At 40.5% G+C, this 15,710-nt stretch overlaps 1 protein-coding gene across 4 annotated transcripts in view; it reads left to right on the top strand.

The window, feature by feature from the left end:
- Nucleotides 1–770: 770 nt before the first annotated feature.
- The window catches only part of kita (KIT proto-oncogene, receptor tyrosine kinase a), a 73,274-nt gene continuing 58,334 nt past the window's right edge, over nucleotides 771–15,710 (top strand). Inside the window, exons 1-8 of one of the 4 annotated variants that reach the window (XM_065956183.1) lie at nucleotides 771–1,162; nucleotides 4,726–4,980; nucleotides 8,261–8,545; nucleotides 8,636–8,775; nucleotides 10,296–10,488; nucleotides 11,396–11,582; nucleotides 12,952–13,067; nucleotides 13,288–13,402. In XM_065956183.1, the coding sequence (XP_065812255.1) occupies nucleotides 1,108–1,162; nucleotides 4,726–4,980; nucleotides 8,261–8,545; nucleotides 8,636–8,775; nucleotides 10,296–10,488; nucleotides 11,396–11,582; nucleotides 12,952–13,067; nucleotides 13,288–13,402 (1,346 nt within the window). In that variant the 5' untranslated portion in view covers nucleotides 771–1,107. The remainder of the gene's footprint in view (nucleotides 1,163–4,725; nucleotides 4,981–8,260; nucleotides 8,546–8,635; nucleotides 8,776–10,295; nucleotides 10,489–11,395; nucleotides 11,583–12,951; nucleotides 13,068–13,287; nucleotides 13,403–15,710) is intronic. The other 3 variants (XM_065956184.1, XM_020643773.3, XM_020643774.3) reach the window with 3 other exon arrangements.

Genomic DNA, 15,710 nt, shown 5'->3' with positions numbered 1-15,710 from the left:
ATTTCTTACATTTGTCTTGGCCAGTCAAAGCTGACGATTTGCAGGACTTGCACACTTTTGGTGCAAAACTGGTTTCAACAACATGGTGAAAACACTCAGCCCTGAGGAAATGCAAATGTTCTCTGCACATATTCTCTCATAAAATATTTAGTATGCTCACAAATCTTTGCAGATAGTTTATTTGTCCTTGAGATGAGTCTTTTCCACAGTTTAGGTGCACAAACAAGAAGCAGATAATTGGAATCTGAAGGAGATACTTTGTGGGTAACAGAGACAGCTGTTTGTTATAGCTTATGTCTCTCAACACTAGCATCGGAAGTAGCCATGGCGCAGAATCAGGCCAGCTGTGGAGCCTGTGAGAGCGTGCCAGGGTTAAAAAAAATGTGGTGTGGTATTAGAAGGGGGGCCAATACAAAGAGCTCGTTATTTTGGGTTCCCGACTCAATTTCGGAGGTTTTTTTTTTTATTTTTATCCAAGTGTGTGCTTTATAAAAATAAAATGTAAATAAAGATGCACAAAGTAGAACGAAATGAATAAATTTAATGAAACTTTTGAATACAACGTTGGCAAATGTCCTTTAGCTGGGATGTATTTAATCCTGTTTTACATGTCACCAAATTTTGTCCGCTCAATTGTCAGAACAGATCATGAATAAAAGGGAGCTGCACGTGTCTCTCTCTTTGTCTCAGAGAGAGAGAGAGAGAGAGAGAGAGAGAGATAGAGATAGAGAGAGAGAGTGTGTGTGTGTGTGTGTGTGTGTGTGTGTGTGTGTGTGTGTGCGCGCGCGCGCGTGTGTGTGTGTGGTTTGGATGTCGCCTCCCTCTACGCGTGCACGGCGTGAGTAATAAGCTCGTCCACTGGCTCCTGAAAACATGTTGTTGACGCCTCAGTCACTCCTGGAGTACAGCATGTTTGCAGGAAGACCAAGCTGCTGCTGCTGCGAGCTCCACTGCGCGTCTGTGCCTTTAAACACTTTGTGAGCGCGTCTCTCTCTGAGCCCGCAGTGAACTTCCCTCAACTCCAACGCACTCCGCGAATACACCAGAGCTCCGTTTACTATCCAGGAACTGGCTAACCTTCACAGCTAGACCCATGGAATTATAACTATGGAATATCACTGGATACTGCTGTCCGTCTTTCTACAGTTAACCTTCCGGCCAGGTAAGACTTCGGCACTTTACGCACCACAACTTGTTGCTCTTCGTATCAACCAGAGGCTCGATTATATGAAAATTTAGAACATGTGTTCATCTCCGTACAGCTCAGTGAGATAGAGATAATCCATGTTCTGCAGAAGTAAATCGCTCCACTTGCTTTGCGTGGTTTTTTGGTGCATTTCTCTTTGTTCTGGGAGGCTGGTGCAGTGAGCGCTGATGAGAAAACCTGAAGTCTCTGAAACCTAAACCTGACGAGGAAAGCGGATACCTTGGCTCATGATTTGGATGCAACTTTAATAACTCATGTTTTATTCAGAGAGCAGCAGAGCGCTATTAACAAAAAAGTAATCACACGGTGAGTGGAAGTGGGATGCTCTTACTGCTAGGTGGAGGCGCAGCTTCAGGGAGATACAGCGCACAATATAACCGCCAGTATGGAAATATCTCGGCATATTCCTGGGAAGCATGCAAACGAGCTGTTAGTGCGTCCTGCAGTTGTAAGGCAGCATAGCTGTGTCGTTTCTCACTTGTTGGATAAATATTGTCACGTGTGACTTTAAGCGCCACATTGTTCCGACAGTTTGATGTGGTGAGATGAGATGAGATGAGATTCAACTTTATTGTCATTACACATATACAAGTATAGAGTAACGAAATGAAGTTTGGCATCTCACCAGAAGTGCAACAAGCAGAAAGTGCAAGAGTCTGTGCTATGTACAGTAATCACAAAATTTACAGATGTAGACTAAAAAAACTGAATTATTAGGTATATATGGATGGCTGGATTAATGGGATGCTATAAATATAAATAAATGCTATAAATATAAGTGTATTTTTAGGATTATAATATACAGATTAAGGTGCAGTGAGCATGCTATACTAATAATATACAGATTAAGGTGCAGTTTGATGTGGTGTTGGCTGTTTGGAAACACGTTGCTGTTATTACGGCTTGGCAACATCTTCAGAGTCAGCTGTGGAGGTCACCGTTCATTAACACCTAATTGTAATACTTACATAAAGCGGTCTTCTCGCTCTGTGCCTTTAATTAGAAGTGTTTATTTTATAATGTTGCCTTTTATCTCGTGAGGAAAGACTTTGGGGGTTTTCCAGAGATATGACACAAATTTATGGAAAGCTGTTGTAGCAGAGCGCACGCACAAGTTGATATGCTCAGAGAGGCATCAGGTGGAGTTTTCTGTGCCTTTCTTTTTTTTTGCATTTGATTGATGAGCGTCATAGTGGAGGAAAAGTGGGACTGAATACCCAGGACCCCAATGGAGATAAAGGGGCCTAAAATATAAATGTAATATTTGTTTCTCTGGAGGTCTTTTTACTGTCCTAGTAAAAATAAAAATGCTCAAATAAATAAACACAATTCTGAACTCTTTCTTAACTACATTGTAAAAAAGTAGCTTAAAAACAAAAAGATGCACATATTTATGGTTATTGTTTCATTTGAACTGCGGGAGAGTTTTAAAGGGTGCAACACTAAATTGTATTGCAATTTTAAACGTCCATTTGATACTCGTGAAATTCAAACTAAATTCGTGCCATGGCAACAAAAATCGAAGACACTGACATGCACCCAATACTGTGTCATTTCTTGTTTTTAATGACCAAAAATAACTTTTTGCACAGTACTTTTTGACAGTGTCAATCATTAAAATAAAAGAGAATATATCTTTTTCAAATGTTCAGTATGGAATATTACTGAAGGAGGAACATTTTGACAACAGTGATTTTAAACTTTGGATAGGTCATGTGTGTAATGGAGTTGTGGTTAGAGAAATATCACAGGGCTGGCTGAGGCTGTAGTGGAGGGGGGGGCACATTGTGGGTCCTGCAGATGCCCCGGCTCAGTGATGCATCACCTGACTGACTGCAACAATCAAATAAGACACACCATAAAGTTTGTCTTAAGCACTACAGACCTGATCCCATGGATAAACAAACACATCATTCAATTAGCAGCGTATAGTGCCACACATGGAGAAGTTGTAAATCATGTTTTCAGCTCCTCCTTTTCACATAGCAACCCCCTTCTTTACGTTAAATTCCACAGTTGTTAGTCAAATATTTACGCATCAGTGCAGAGGCTGAGCACACACAGCATTATTAACAGTCTCTACATAGACCCATCTTTGTATAATGATACATTCCTGTTTGCAGTTCTGTGATTTTTTTAATTTAAGCATTTCAGATGGATCCAGAACGCCACCACACCCTAACATAGAGCAGTCAGAGCTCAGACTGTGTGTGGACATTGATGTCTTTTTTTAAATGTGTTTATTTATTATATCATAGAAGGGGGAGGATGGGGGATAAGGATCTTTGTCAGCAGCAGCCGGTATGACCCTGACTGTAGCCTTGTGTGTTTGTCACAAGTGTTATCAGGAACAAAAAGCATGGGATGATGACTCTCCACCTCTTTTCTTTTGGTACCTCAAATGAATCTTTGAGTTGCTCTGTCCTTTAGAAAACCTGCCTTTTGCTAAAATGTTGAAAAACACACTCTTTTTTTAAATTTTTTAAAAAAAATTTTTACTTTTCATTCCCAGAAGTTGAGGGTTCAATTCCTGCTGCTACATAATGATGACAGAATTTATGGGCTCCATCTGTTTTTTCTTTCAAATCTTAAGTGTGTGGGCAATGAGGTTTATTGTGAGACTTGTAGATGAAAAATAGACGATACCGCCGTGTGTCTCATGATCAGAATAATCAAATATCTGTTACTCACTCATTACACTGTTGTAAAAAGTCAGAGTCAGGACTCTACCGGAGGTCCAGAGATACGTGGGAGGGACCTTTCTTGAATAATTGAAGCCGTCTGTGTGTCTCTAAAACGCTGACAAAAACAAATAGACCGCTCACAGCTTCCGTCCACAATGCCGCTGTATCTTTGCTGTGTTTGCTTTGTTGGTCACAAGCTCTTCAAGCTGAAAACAACAACTTTTAAAAAGTAAAATTAACAGTTTGATGATGGTTTCCAGCGTGTTAAATGTGAGGATTTTCTCCCTTATTGTTTATGGTGCATAACGAAGAGTGTCCTGTTTTGGTCTGTCGGTTGGACAAAATGAGCACTTTATAGATGTCACTTTGAGCTCTGGGAAATTGTAATCAGCGTTTCTAAACTGAAGCATGACCGAGTGTATAAACACATCAGATAAATCAACATGAAAGTCATGATAGAATTGCCCTCATACTTCCAATTTTCTCGTCCTTGTCCTGCTTGTGTTGACTTGTTGTATCTTTCAGCTGCTTGGGCGCTTGGGGATCTCTTTGGTGTGGTTGTAGCTGCTAGCACATCTGGACTCCACAATGGTGTGAAAATGCATTCCAACATTTCATTCGTGTTGCAAAACTGCAAATTTGAGGTTTTTGTCAAAATAAAAAAAGTGTTGCATCCAATTTTTTCTAGCATTTGGAAACTTTTAACCGCGCCGTTTCAGTACAAGAATTGTGGTGGTAATCATGCACAATCTTTTCCCTCCCAACGGGGGTGTTTTCTCATCATTACATTGGCGTGATAGCGGTGGATTTCTCTCTCTTTTGTTTTCTTTACAGGTGACACAAAGCCCACCATCACCCCCGCAGACCCCCACATCGTCGTCGTGCTCAACAAACCCTTCGAGCTGCGCTGTCAGGGCGAGAAAGCAATGCAGTGGCAGCGGGAGGACCGGCCGAGGGTGCGGGGCGAGAAAAAGATCGACGGGATGTCAACACTGCACGTCTCCAGGGCTCAGCCCGTTCACATGGGACGCTACATCTGCCTGGAGGAGAGTTCACAGGAGCAGACCTCCATCTACGTCTACATCAAAGGTAGCAGGATGGAATGTTTTGAGGGGGTGTTTTGGTGCGTTAAGATTATGTGATGTTTATGAAATAAAATAAATGGAGAAGTGAAATCTGGAGAATCAGACTGCAGGTTACAGCCAAAGGAAGCTGTGTCTCTGTGCAGTGAGATCAGTGTGTGTGTGTGGGTGTGTTTGTAGCTTTGCCCCGGACAGGTACAGTAGATACCGAAGCTGTTTATGAAGTGCATGACTGAGTTCTACTGTATTTCCTTTCTCTCTGTGACTCTACATCCCCTTGGCCTGCTGCCATCCCTGCAGGCTGATATCATGTGCTGATCACTCACTCCACTATTCACACATCCACCTCTGAGGCTGCGAACAGTAACTACTTTGTGGATGAGATGGCTCAGATGTAGTATTATCAAAAAAATATTTACTCTGCTGACAAAACTTGCACAGGTAAACAGTGAAGGCTTTGTCTTCTGCAGGGTGGATCTCTGTGTGTAGATAACCAAAAGCTTGATAACAAATCCGCCTTTTGTGCTTGTTGATTCTGCAAATATGGATCCATTTGATTTAAACTTTTAATCCTGAAGATTTCTGTTCTGGTTGATTTGGCAACACTCAGTTTACCATAGCAACAACAGAATTCTTGGGGCAGAAAAACAATATAGAGAGCACTGGTGTGTATATCTCTGTGTGTGTGCAGCCAAACATGCTAAAGAAAAATGATCAGAGATACACTGCGTTCCCTGTGCTTCACGAGTAAAAGACTTTCAGTGTGTGAGTGAAAACTGTCCAGTTTGAAGCGGCTCTGACACAGTGTGACTGATAGTGAACAGTAAACAGAGAGGCTGTTATCTGTAATCTGAATGTTTTGTGTGAAATTCCAATTTGTGCAGAGAATATCTGAGCGGACATGCCAAACAAATGTTCCTCAGAATGCTGCAAACATGTTTTTGTTTTGCAATTGAAAAAGTGTCGAAAGACCTGAGGAAGATTTGTTGAAAACAAAATATAGTATCAGCAGATATCATGGCGTTTGAGCTGTACTGTGGAGTTCCTACAAACAGAGGCTTGTTTACATGCAGTGTTACAGTGAAACATTTGCAAAGCTGTTTATTTAAATGTCTAATGTTGTTTACTTCCAGGTTTATAGGTAGCAGTGTTCTGCATCCTCCTCTGTTAGCACATTGCTGTTTTTCTTCTGGGTCTACGTGCAGTAGTGTGAAAACATGGCGTGTTTATGATGCCTCTGCAGATAAACAACTCCTGTGCTCCTCGGCATTTCAAAAAAAAAAAAACACTCTACAAGTAGCCTTTAAAGATTTGAAGGAGGAAAACCTCGCAAAACTGTTTCAACTAAACTTTCAGTTAAATTAGCTCGATATGACCTCGTCCTTCTGCAATGGTGTAATGGCACCAACTGGAGAATTAGAAGCACCAACTGTTCTCTTCCATGCAGCAAACTTCTGCAGGAATATTGGAATAGAAGGAGTGGGAGTAAGCTTTTCTTTTGCATAGTTTCTGTTTGACTTGGTCTTATATTTTTAATGGACACCTGGTTACAAACGTCGATGCATTCTGTGTTTTAACAGGTTAAGAGAAAAGCTGACTGCCACCAAAAATGAAAAACTTCTCTATTAAAGGTCAATGATTCAGTCCATCTAGGACTTCACCATCTTTGTTTTGTGATTGTTGCAGAGTAAAATTCCTGATTTTGCGGCTTTTCATTTATTTATATTTTTTAAAGATTTATTTTTGGGCTTTTTGTGCCTTTATTTGAGAGATAGGACAGATAGAATCGGAGAGAGAGAGAGTGGGGAACGACATGCGGAAAAGGAGCCACAGGTCGGATTTGAACCTGGGCTGCCCACTTTGAGAACTACAGCCTCCAGACATGGGGTGCGCGCTCTAACCACTGCACCAGATGATGATGTGTCCTCAATTTCAAGCTGCCAACCGCCTCTATGTGAACCTTCACACCTTTGAATTGATTTTTCACGATTTTAACGATTACTCTTTACACCCCTACTACATAAGGGTCAAAATTACAACTCTATTCTAAAATCAGCTTTATGTGCACAAAGTCAACAAGGCTTAGTACACAGAACAGTTATAAATGTAACACACTTTTAAAGGCAGAAAGTTGTGTCAACAGAAACTGAATTAGAATTTTGTATATTCTATTTGAATTGCTCAACTTGAGTTACCAATACTTTTTTAAATTAAAATTTTAAATTGAATGTGTATTGTTACACTGAATCCAAAATAGCATAACTTTAATTCACATTTCCAGCTGGTAAGGAAAATCAATTGAGTGCAGATTCACTGCACCTTTTTTCTGACCAATCAGCACCTTTGTTTTGACCGTGTGATAACATGGAGCCATTGGATATATGCACGTTAAACAACCGTTTCTTTCTTTCCATCATGGACGATCAGTTTACAAAGGATTTAATGAGTTTTTGAACTGTTAACGTTGTAACTATGTAGTGGGGCTGTTACGTTCTGTCAGCCAGTTTAAGTAAAGTTTGTGCTGTTGTAATGTTACGCTAAATTAGCCTACTAGCTTGTGAAGAATCAAAGAGTCTCAGTACCATCACCGGTATTATTACTCTGCTGCGTTATGGATTTTTGCAGGGCTGTCATCACTGGTGTAGGTGATTAAACACACTCGTTTGATTGTAGTTCATACACCATGCTACACTGATGCCACGGATAGATCAACCTACCACACATGCATAAAGTGCATAAATTAAAGTAGAAAAAGAGTGATTTTAGACAGACAACAGCTCTGCATGTTTCACTCAGCAGAGCCAGGCAGACCTTCACGTTCACTGACCTAACAGCACCACCTTCTCCCCCGTGTCAGAGCGGGTGTCTGATTGCATCATTACAACAGGTCTGCCTGTTTAAAGGTGTTTTAAGTGTTTTGTCGTCCAAGATAACTAAAAGACATGTTCTAAGGCTCAAAGCAGCGGCTTTTAAATTCTGCAACTCACTACACAATTATTATCTCCGCTAAAGCTCAGTTAATTCAATGATAAACACTCAATTTCCTGCAAACCCTTCACAACAGAATGAGTGGACAAGCCATCCAATGACAGTTGTTTCAAAGAAAGAAATTCAAAGTAATGATCTGTCAGTCAGTACACATACTAAAAATTTATTTATTTTTTATAGCTAAATAATGTTTCTCATCATGTCACAAAACCAAAGCTTGAACAGCTCACTGTGCTGCCTCACTTTTTGGCTGAAGTTCTTGATGTGTGATTGTGTTTTTTCTGTTTTTTTTTTGGCAGATCCTGACAATCCTTTCAGAAAATCGATGGTGTTCAAGATTCTCACTCGTGTGGGAGACGCTGCTTCCATCCCCTGCCTGGCAACTGATCCAAGTCTGGACAACCTGCGCCTGGAAACATGTTCCAGTGCAGCCCTGGCCTCTGGTCTCCAGTTTTCCGCAAGCCTGGAGCAAGGCATCACCATCCACAACCCCCAGAAGGCCTACGAGGGCTGCTACGTGTGCACAGGGCAGCTTGGGGAGGAGCTGGTCAGGTCACATGACTACTACCTGACTGTTAGACCAGGTAACCACATTTAAATGCATATTTATTTGCACATTGTAACTGCTGCTCCAAACTCAGGTTAAAAGCAGTTTCTTTGTTTTTCCTCTTAAGTCCCCATCGCTCGTCCTGTGATCGAGCTGCTGGCGCCCAAACGAGTCATTCTCACCCGAGGGGAGAGTCTCTCCCTCACCTGTAACACCACCAACGTCAACGGAGAGATCAAGCTGAAGTGGGACATCCCACCTGGCTCGGTGAGACTCATCATCAGCATTTTCTGTACCATGGGTAGAGCTGTGGACGGTACATTAAACTAGGAAATACTTCACATTACGGGGGCGAATTCACAAAGAACGGATTCTCAGCTTTGCTCTTAACTTTTTACAAATGTCACACAAAGAAAACATCATATTCTCAAAGCACCAGATAAAATGAAGCTTAAGCTCTAGCTTGGGGCTCTGGTTCTGCTTTTCTCCTTACCCAGGATGAGGCTGAGAGTTTTATTTGATCCTGCTCGCTCGCTGCGGGGAGGAAGCAGCGAGCCCTACAAACTGGAAGAAGAGCAGCCTCTTTTCCTCCATTTTTTATCGTCTATAGAGAGATTTTAAAAGAATGTGAACCTTGCAGTGGAGAGCGGAGATGCCCAGAGCTGATCTCAAAGATGGTCAAAGTTTTCAATACTTTTCTGAAGCTTTAAAGAACTTTAGATCTTTTTAGTACCAAACAATTAAAACAGGAGTTTGTTTGGAATTACACACAAGAGATTACACAACATTTGATACCTGGGACTAGTGTTTTTGAGTTTAGTTTAGTTTTTTATTTTATTATTGTGTCATATATACATCCATATGCCCAGCCCGCATGGGCTTACATGACACCATAAATTAAAATGTTCCCAGATCAGAGTGCACTAGGTAAGCTATATTCATTCTCAAGAAACAAAAAGAGAAAGCAAGATGTCAAACTAATCTTCTTTTCCAAGCTTTTGAAGCAAAATTAGCAAATTTAAACACATCAAACTTAAACAGCCATTCCAGTTTCTGCACATCTGTCTGCCCCAATATTTCAGATTTTACTTCATGAAACTATAATTCTCTTAAAGCATCATATTTTATACAATGCAAAAGAAAATGGGACTCCGTTTCAACTTTGTCCAACTCACACATCTCAAAAGTTTTATGCACACATTACAATTCTGCATCATTGTTGGTGTGATTTGTCCTGGAATATGATTTGTGTATTTATTTGTGAATCCATGTTGAGACGGTGCAGAGAATTGTAAATTCATGGTGCTTTAAACAGCCTCAATCCATTCTTTGTGTATTGGCCCCTAACTTTTTACTGATGTGGTCACCTGGGACTATTTAAAGTAGGGAACAGTCAACCACTAATAAAAAGATGATTTATTAGGACATTTAGAGACCTAATAAAAAACGACCTTCATGGGTCTTAAATTTGTACCCAATTATAAGCTGGAAACAAAAATGGGAACCACTTGTGATAATAGTGATGTTTTGACCCACAGAAAACACAAATTTGTGTTTATTATTTGAAACTGGCAGAGGTTGTGTGTGTACCTGCTGTCAGTGGTTGCCTGTTCTTCTGCACGTGGGTCATGCTGTAGAAGCTTCAGGATCTCGGCTGTGTGTAAAGTGTGGCGTGCGTGCTCGTGCGAGCTGTGTAGTGTGTCGACGCATGCTGGCGGTTGTGTGTCTGTCAGCACGGATAGACATGCAGACGGGGTTAATCTGTAGAGATCTCTGGGCGTTGACAGGGTGCCGTCTGGTATCCACAGCAACCAGCAAAGGTTGATGTTGCTTCACGTATCACGACGGAGCACTTCACACACGTCCGCAGCGTCACCTTGCACATCGCCGCGGTGGAGGCTCGAGACACTGGGAGGTACCGATGTGAGGCAGAGAACGAGAAGGGCAACAGCTCGCAGTCGTTGTGGCTCGATGTTTGCGGTGAGTACATGAAGGTTATGACTATGAATGTAAAGCTGCAGTCAGTTTACATCTTCTACAAAGATTTAACTCTGTGGTTCACTAACTCTTTTTCTGCCGGGCGCCCTTTAGCAGATGAAAATCACGATTAATCGCACTGGGGGTAAGCCTCCGCAGTGTCTCCCTGTAGTCACAGTGATGGAAAAGAACTACACTGCTGCATCTTTGAATGTCTCATTTCAGACAGCTGAGTTGAAGAGTCAAATGTAATTCTAATATCGTTACCTTCGATTGACCAGAACGTCCTTATTATATTTTAAAATAAAAGAAGGGTGGAATTCAAACAGCAAGTTAAATATTCTCAGCTTTAGACAATAAAAAAATTCCAAATAAATACTAAAAATATATCTCTTTAAATGTGAGATAATGGAATTTCAAGAAATGCAATTAAAAAATGGATTTAACCATTGAGATTTAGCGATTAAACAAAAGTAAATACAAAAATGTTAAAGTTTTACAGCCTTGGTTAATTGATTTCGGAAAAAATGCCAAATTAGAAATTTGAATTTCATAAATGTGGTCTGCCTTTTCTACACTCCACAGACCTCTGTTTTCCTGCACACAATGAAAGACTATACAATAAAAAGCTTGAATATTTCGGGGCACTGGTGGTGCAGTGGTGCAGTGGTTAGTGCGCCACCAGCGCCCATTAATGGAGGCTGCGGTCTTCCGGGCGGGCGGCCCGGGTTTGGGTCCAGCCTGTGGTTCCTTTCCCGCATGTCATTCCCCACTCTCTCTCTCCCTGATTTCTGACTCTATCCACTGTCCTATCTCTACATTAAAGTCACAAAAAGCACCAAAAAATAAAAATAAAACTCTTGAATATTTTTTTGACAATATCTTATTAATTTTTTTTCTTATTTTTCAGAAAAGGGATTCATCAACTTGTCGCCTACACAAAACAAAACCATCCAGGTGCGTTCAGGCGATAGCTTGTCCCTGAATGTTGACTTGGAGGCTTATCCGAAGCCGCACACTTTCTCCTGGAGCTTCACGGGCAGAGAGCTGATGAACACGTCGGACCACGTCATCACTACACACAGCCACGAGTATAGGTGAGATAACACAAACACAGACCTGCTGCCAGTGCTTCACTTCTACACATTGTAGCACTTAGATTTAAAAGTTCATTACACTCTGTTCGTGGAATTTAACACCTCCTGCTTGGCTGCGGCTGCACTGAGATTCTTGAAAGGCCCTTGAGCAGAATATAAATGGCTTTCACAGAAAGAGAAACCATGACATATCCTCATTAAAACGTCTGTTCTGCAGATCAAAATATTACATAATATTAACCCAGGCTGGTAATGCAGTTCAGCTCTGCTTTCTATTGACACTGGAAGAGTGGGACGTGACTCTCAAGTGTCTGCTGGACTGCCAACAGCAAACACAGGAAACCATTTTGAACCTCTTTTATAACGATCACGATGGGGTAAAGAGATTCCCTAAATAGGAAACTTCTAAGAGTTAACCTTTGTTTCGCATTTACATTCTGTCAAAAACAACAGAAGACAAACAGAAGACTGTTTGTAATCATTAATGCAAATATTTGAGCATTTCATGTTTTCTCAAGCAGCTTTCACAAGAACTAGGGAGATCACACTCTTTTCTGTTTATACACAACTGGAAATTAATTTAAGTTTGGCTCTATTATTACTGACATTGGGACTTTCATGTCTAATAGGTAGGGCCCGACTGATATGGATTTTTACCGATATCGAGGGAGAAATCTTTCTATCTATATCTATCTTCGATCTGTAGCGATAGATAGTTATACATAAACATATTTATTGTGTTGATCCTTCATATGCAGTTATCAGATGTACAGAATAATAAAGGCAAGATGGTCACTTAAGTGGAAAGTAACTGTGTTATGTATATGTATCACTGCTTGACACTCTGGACAGTGAAAAGGCTTGTGGTAATCCACACAGCACACTCTCCTGGTGACAGCCTGAAAGAGAACTGCTAGTGTAACACAACCATACTCAGATCAAATGCTATTTGACTGGTGAATAAATCTAGTAATATCGGCACACCGGTACTCATAGTCACTGGATATGCTAATATCGCCCGATATTGTCAGCTGGCCGGTTAATTGGTCGGGCTTTTCTAATGGGTACTCAAACTTTTGGAATTAGCTGCAAAACAGCTGCAACCTAGTCCTTTAAGGTAATTGCACCTGATCAAAGTGAGTCCATTAAAAGTTGTGTTTTTTTGTCACTGATATGCTCAGATTTTGCTTCTAAGTGTTTTAAATAAAAAGGGGATCTTGCAAAAAAAAAATATTGGAAGGGGCAAAAACAGGCACTTTAACACTTTAACAAAGCCCATTTCCCATGGCAGGCTGTTAAAATGCTGCTGGATAAAGAAATCTACAGGAATAATACACATTAAACATTTGCACCAATTTTATTTTTCCAGGTACAGCAGTGAGCTGCGTCTGGTGCGACTTAAAATGTCCGAAGGCGGAGTGTATACCTTTAAAGCCTCTAACCGTGATGCATCAGTAAACCAAACCTTCTCCATCTTTGTGATCAGTAAGTTATTTCATAGATTTTTTAAAAGGTTTTTTTCCCCCTGAAGCCATGTAATGAATCTCATTACTCCACATTGCATTCATCTTTGTTCACTGACGTGTGAAAAGGTTTCATTGACCATTTCTTTTTGTGTGAAACGAGGTCTTTCTCTCTCCTATTCAGACCTCCAAAAGGTTTAATTCTGACCTGACATGTTGTGACATTAACCTGTGTTTGTTAGGTAAACCTGAAATTGTGTCACATGAGGGCCCAGTGGATGGACAGGTACGCTGTGTGGCGGAAGGGTTCCCTGCCCCGCAGATCGCCTGGTACTACTGTGAGCAGCCATATGTTAGGTGAGCTTTTTTTAAAGGCCCTGAAAACTGCTTTCTCCATTTAACTTTCATTAAAGCTAGGACAGTATGGTTGTTTACAAAACTGCAGTTCCTTGAGTGTCCACTTGAGGCTGGTTACAGAGGGGGGGTGGGTTATAACGCACCTGTTTTGATTATATTAGGTAAAGCTAAAATAAATGTGCATAATTAGGGGTGTGGGTGAGTTGTAGCTCTCTTATAGGAAGTTGACTGAAAGCTATTTTGAGACAACATTGCCAAAATGGCATCCAACATGGTTGGGCTCAAAGCCCCCCTTTAGAAACCAACAGGTGACTTCACTGGGACTATGTCACTGTTTTATACAGTCTATGAGCAACTCCTTAACCCGACAGGATTCAGGTGCGCCATCCTCTCTAGCCTCCATATGCTGTGTATGTCTCCGGTGCATCCCTGATTATATTTTCAACTGATGCACTTCCAGCACAAGCTCAACATAGCAGAGTGTCCCGACCAGGAAGTCAGACTCTGGAACACAAAGAGTCAATTTCAAAATAAAATATTACGTAGAGACTGCTGACTGTATATCTCAGCGCTATATCAACATTATATCAAAACAGACATCAAATCAGGGAGCACTGTTGAACTGAAGGCAAAAACCACATTGGAATTTTACCACAGGGCACATGGATCCTGTGGGGTCTCGGTGTTAAACACAGTTTAGTTCATTTCAGAAACTGTTGAGCTGAGACACTTATCATTTTGTAAGTCAGCCAGTAAGGTCATCAGGCTGAGTTAAGATTATAAGGCATGCTTCCACAGCCAATCAGCTTGTGGATAAGTCAGGTGGCCAAGTCAGCTACAAACTCAGCTGATTAAAAATACAATCTCTGAACTCATCCGCTATCATCTGATGATGATAAAGCCTCTGGGGGCAACCGCCAATTTTTCATGACACACATTTTACACAACAGATTGTACAGGACACCAAAAGCTTGTCTTCAACTAAAAATTTGCGATGAAATGCAGAATCAATATATAGGAAAGTCAAAAATGCACTTTTAACTTGTGGTAGTTAAAACTACACTCAGAGCTGAGAAATGTCAGAACAACTACTATGATTCAGGAGAACAAAAAGACTTAGTTTGATTACTTCTTTTAAAGTAAAGTTGTCTTAGTTTAGACTCATCCATGTTTATTAAATATTTAATAATATTAAGAATTGTCTTTTAAACTGTCAAAATGTCATCCTTCAGCCTTGGGTTGCAGCAGCAAACATGTCAAGTTTGCAGGTCATTTCTAATTCACAGAGTTTAAGCTCTTCTAACATTTAAGGTGTTGCACCAGCAGATATAGTTCCAAAGTAGACAGAGGTTTCACCTCTAATCTTTAAACTAGCTCCCAGTAGGTTTGAAGTCCTCCATAGCTGCTGCAACAGGACACAGGCCATTTAACCCTTTGACTTCCACACGAAGAAATCCATTTGCAAAAAAATATTTATTGCAAACATTACTGATTTATAAAATTGTGTTCCTGCCTCTTCATTTCAGGTTTTATTTTTCATATTACCCAATCAGGAAGCAGATATGCAGGTCAGCCAGCTGGTTGACTGTTTAGGGTTACTTTGGGCATGAATGGATTTCTTTCATTTCTGCAACAAAATGTTTAGTTTGTTCATATATAAACATCACAGAGAGTAGAACTTGTTAAAATAACCTATAATTAATTTAACAAAGCGCCACCCATTGGACATAATCAGGGTTACATACACTATTCAATGAGGTGAATGAGGATAAACAGCCAAAGAAAGGTTCTCAGAGTTTTAAATACAGCAATATGGCGGCGGAAAAAAGGTCAACCGCATGGTTACAATGCAAGTCAAAGGGTTAAATTGAAAAACAACATTTTGGGGGGGAAATCGAATCCAGGCGACTGAGGCCAGGCCATACTTAGCAACAACATAATTCTATTTTTTACTGAACTTTGGATCCGCAGCCTGGAGTTATCATGGTGGTTTGACAGATATAAGCAGATAATTAATTAGTTTTACAAAGTCAATGAACAAATGTTACAATGACAATAATCAGAAGCAGCTCAGTGGTATCTAACAAAATGACTCGCTGTAAAACATCCATATTATTAGAATTATGAAGATTAAAAAATGATATAAATGAGACACATTTTCATTTATATTGCATTTTTCTTGGTGGGGGTGTAGGGGAAATTTTTTTAGGCTACATCTTAGTTTGTTAGCTTGATGCTAACAAATAACAGGAAATACACGGGCTAACAGAAAAAGCAGCGCAATGCTGTTGACTTAAGAAACGTTCTA

The sequence above is a fragment of the Labrus bergylta genome, chromosome 6 (assembly GCF_963930695.1).
Source record: "Labrus bergylta chromosome 6, fLabBer1.1, whole genome shotgun sequence".
NCBI lineage: Eukaryota > Metazoa > Chordata > Actinopteri > Labriformes > Labridae > Labrus > Labrus bergylta.
This window is presented reverse-complemented; position numbering and strand designations above follow the sequence as displayed.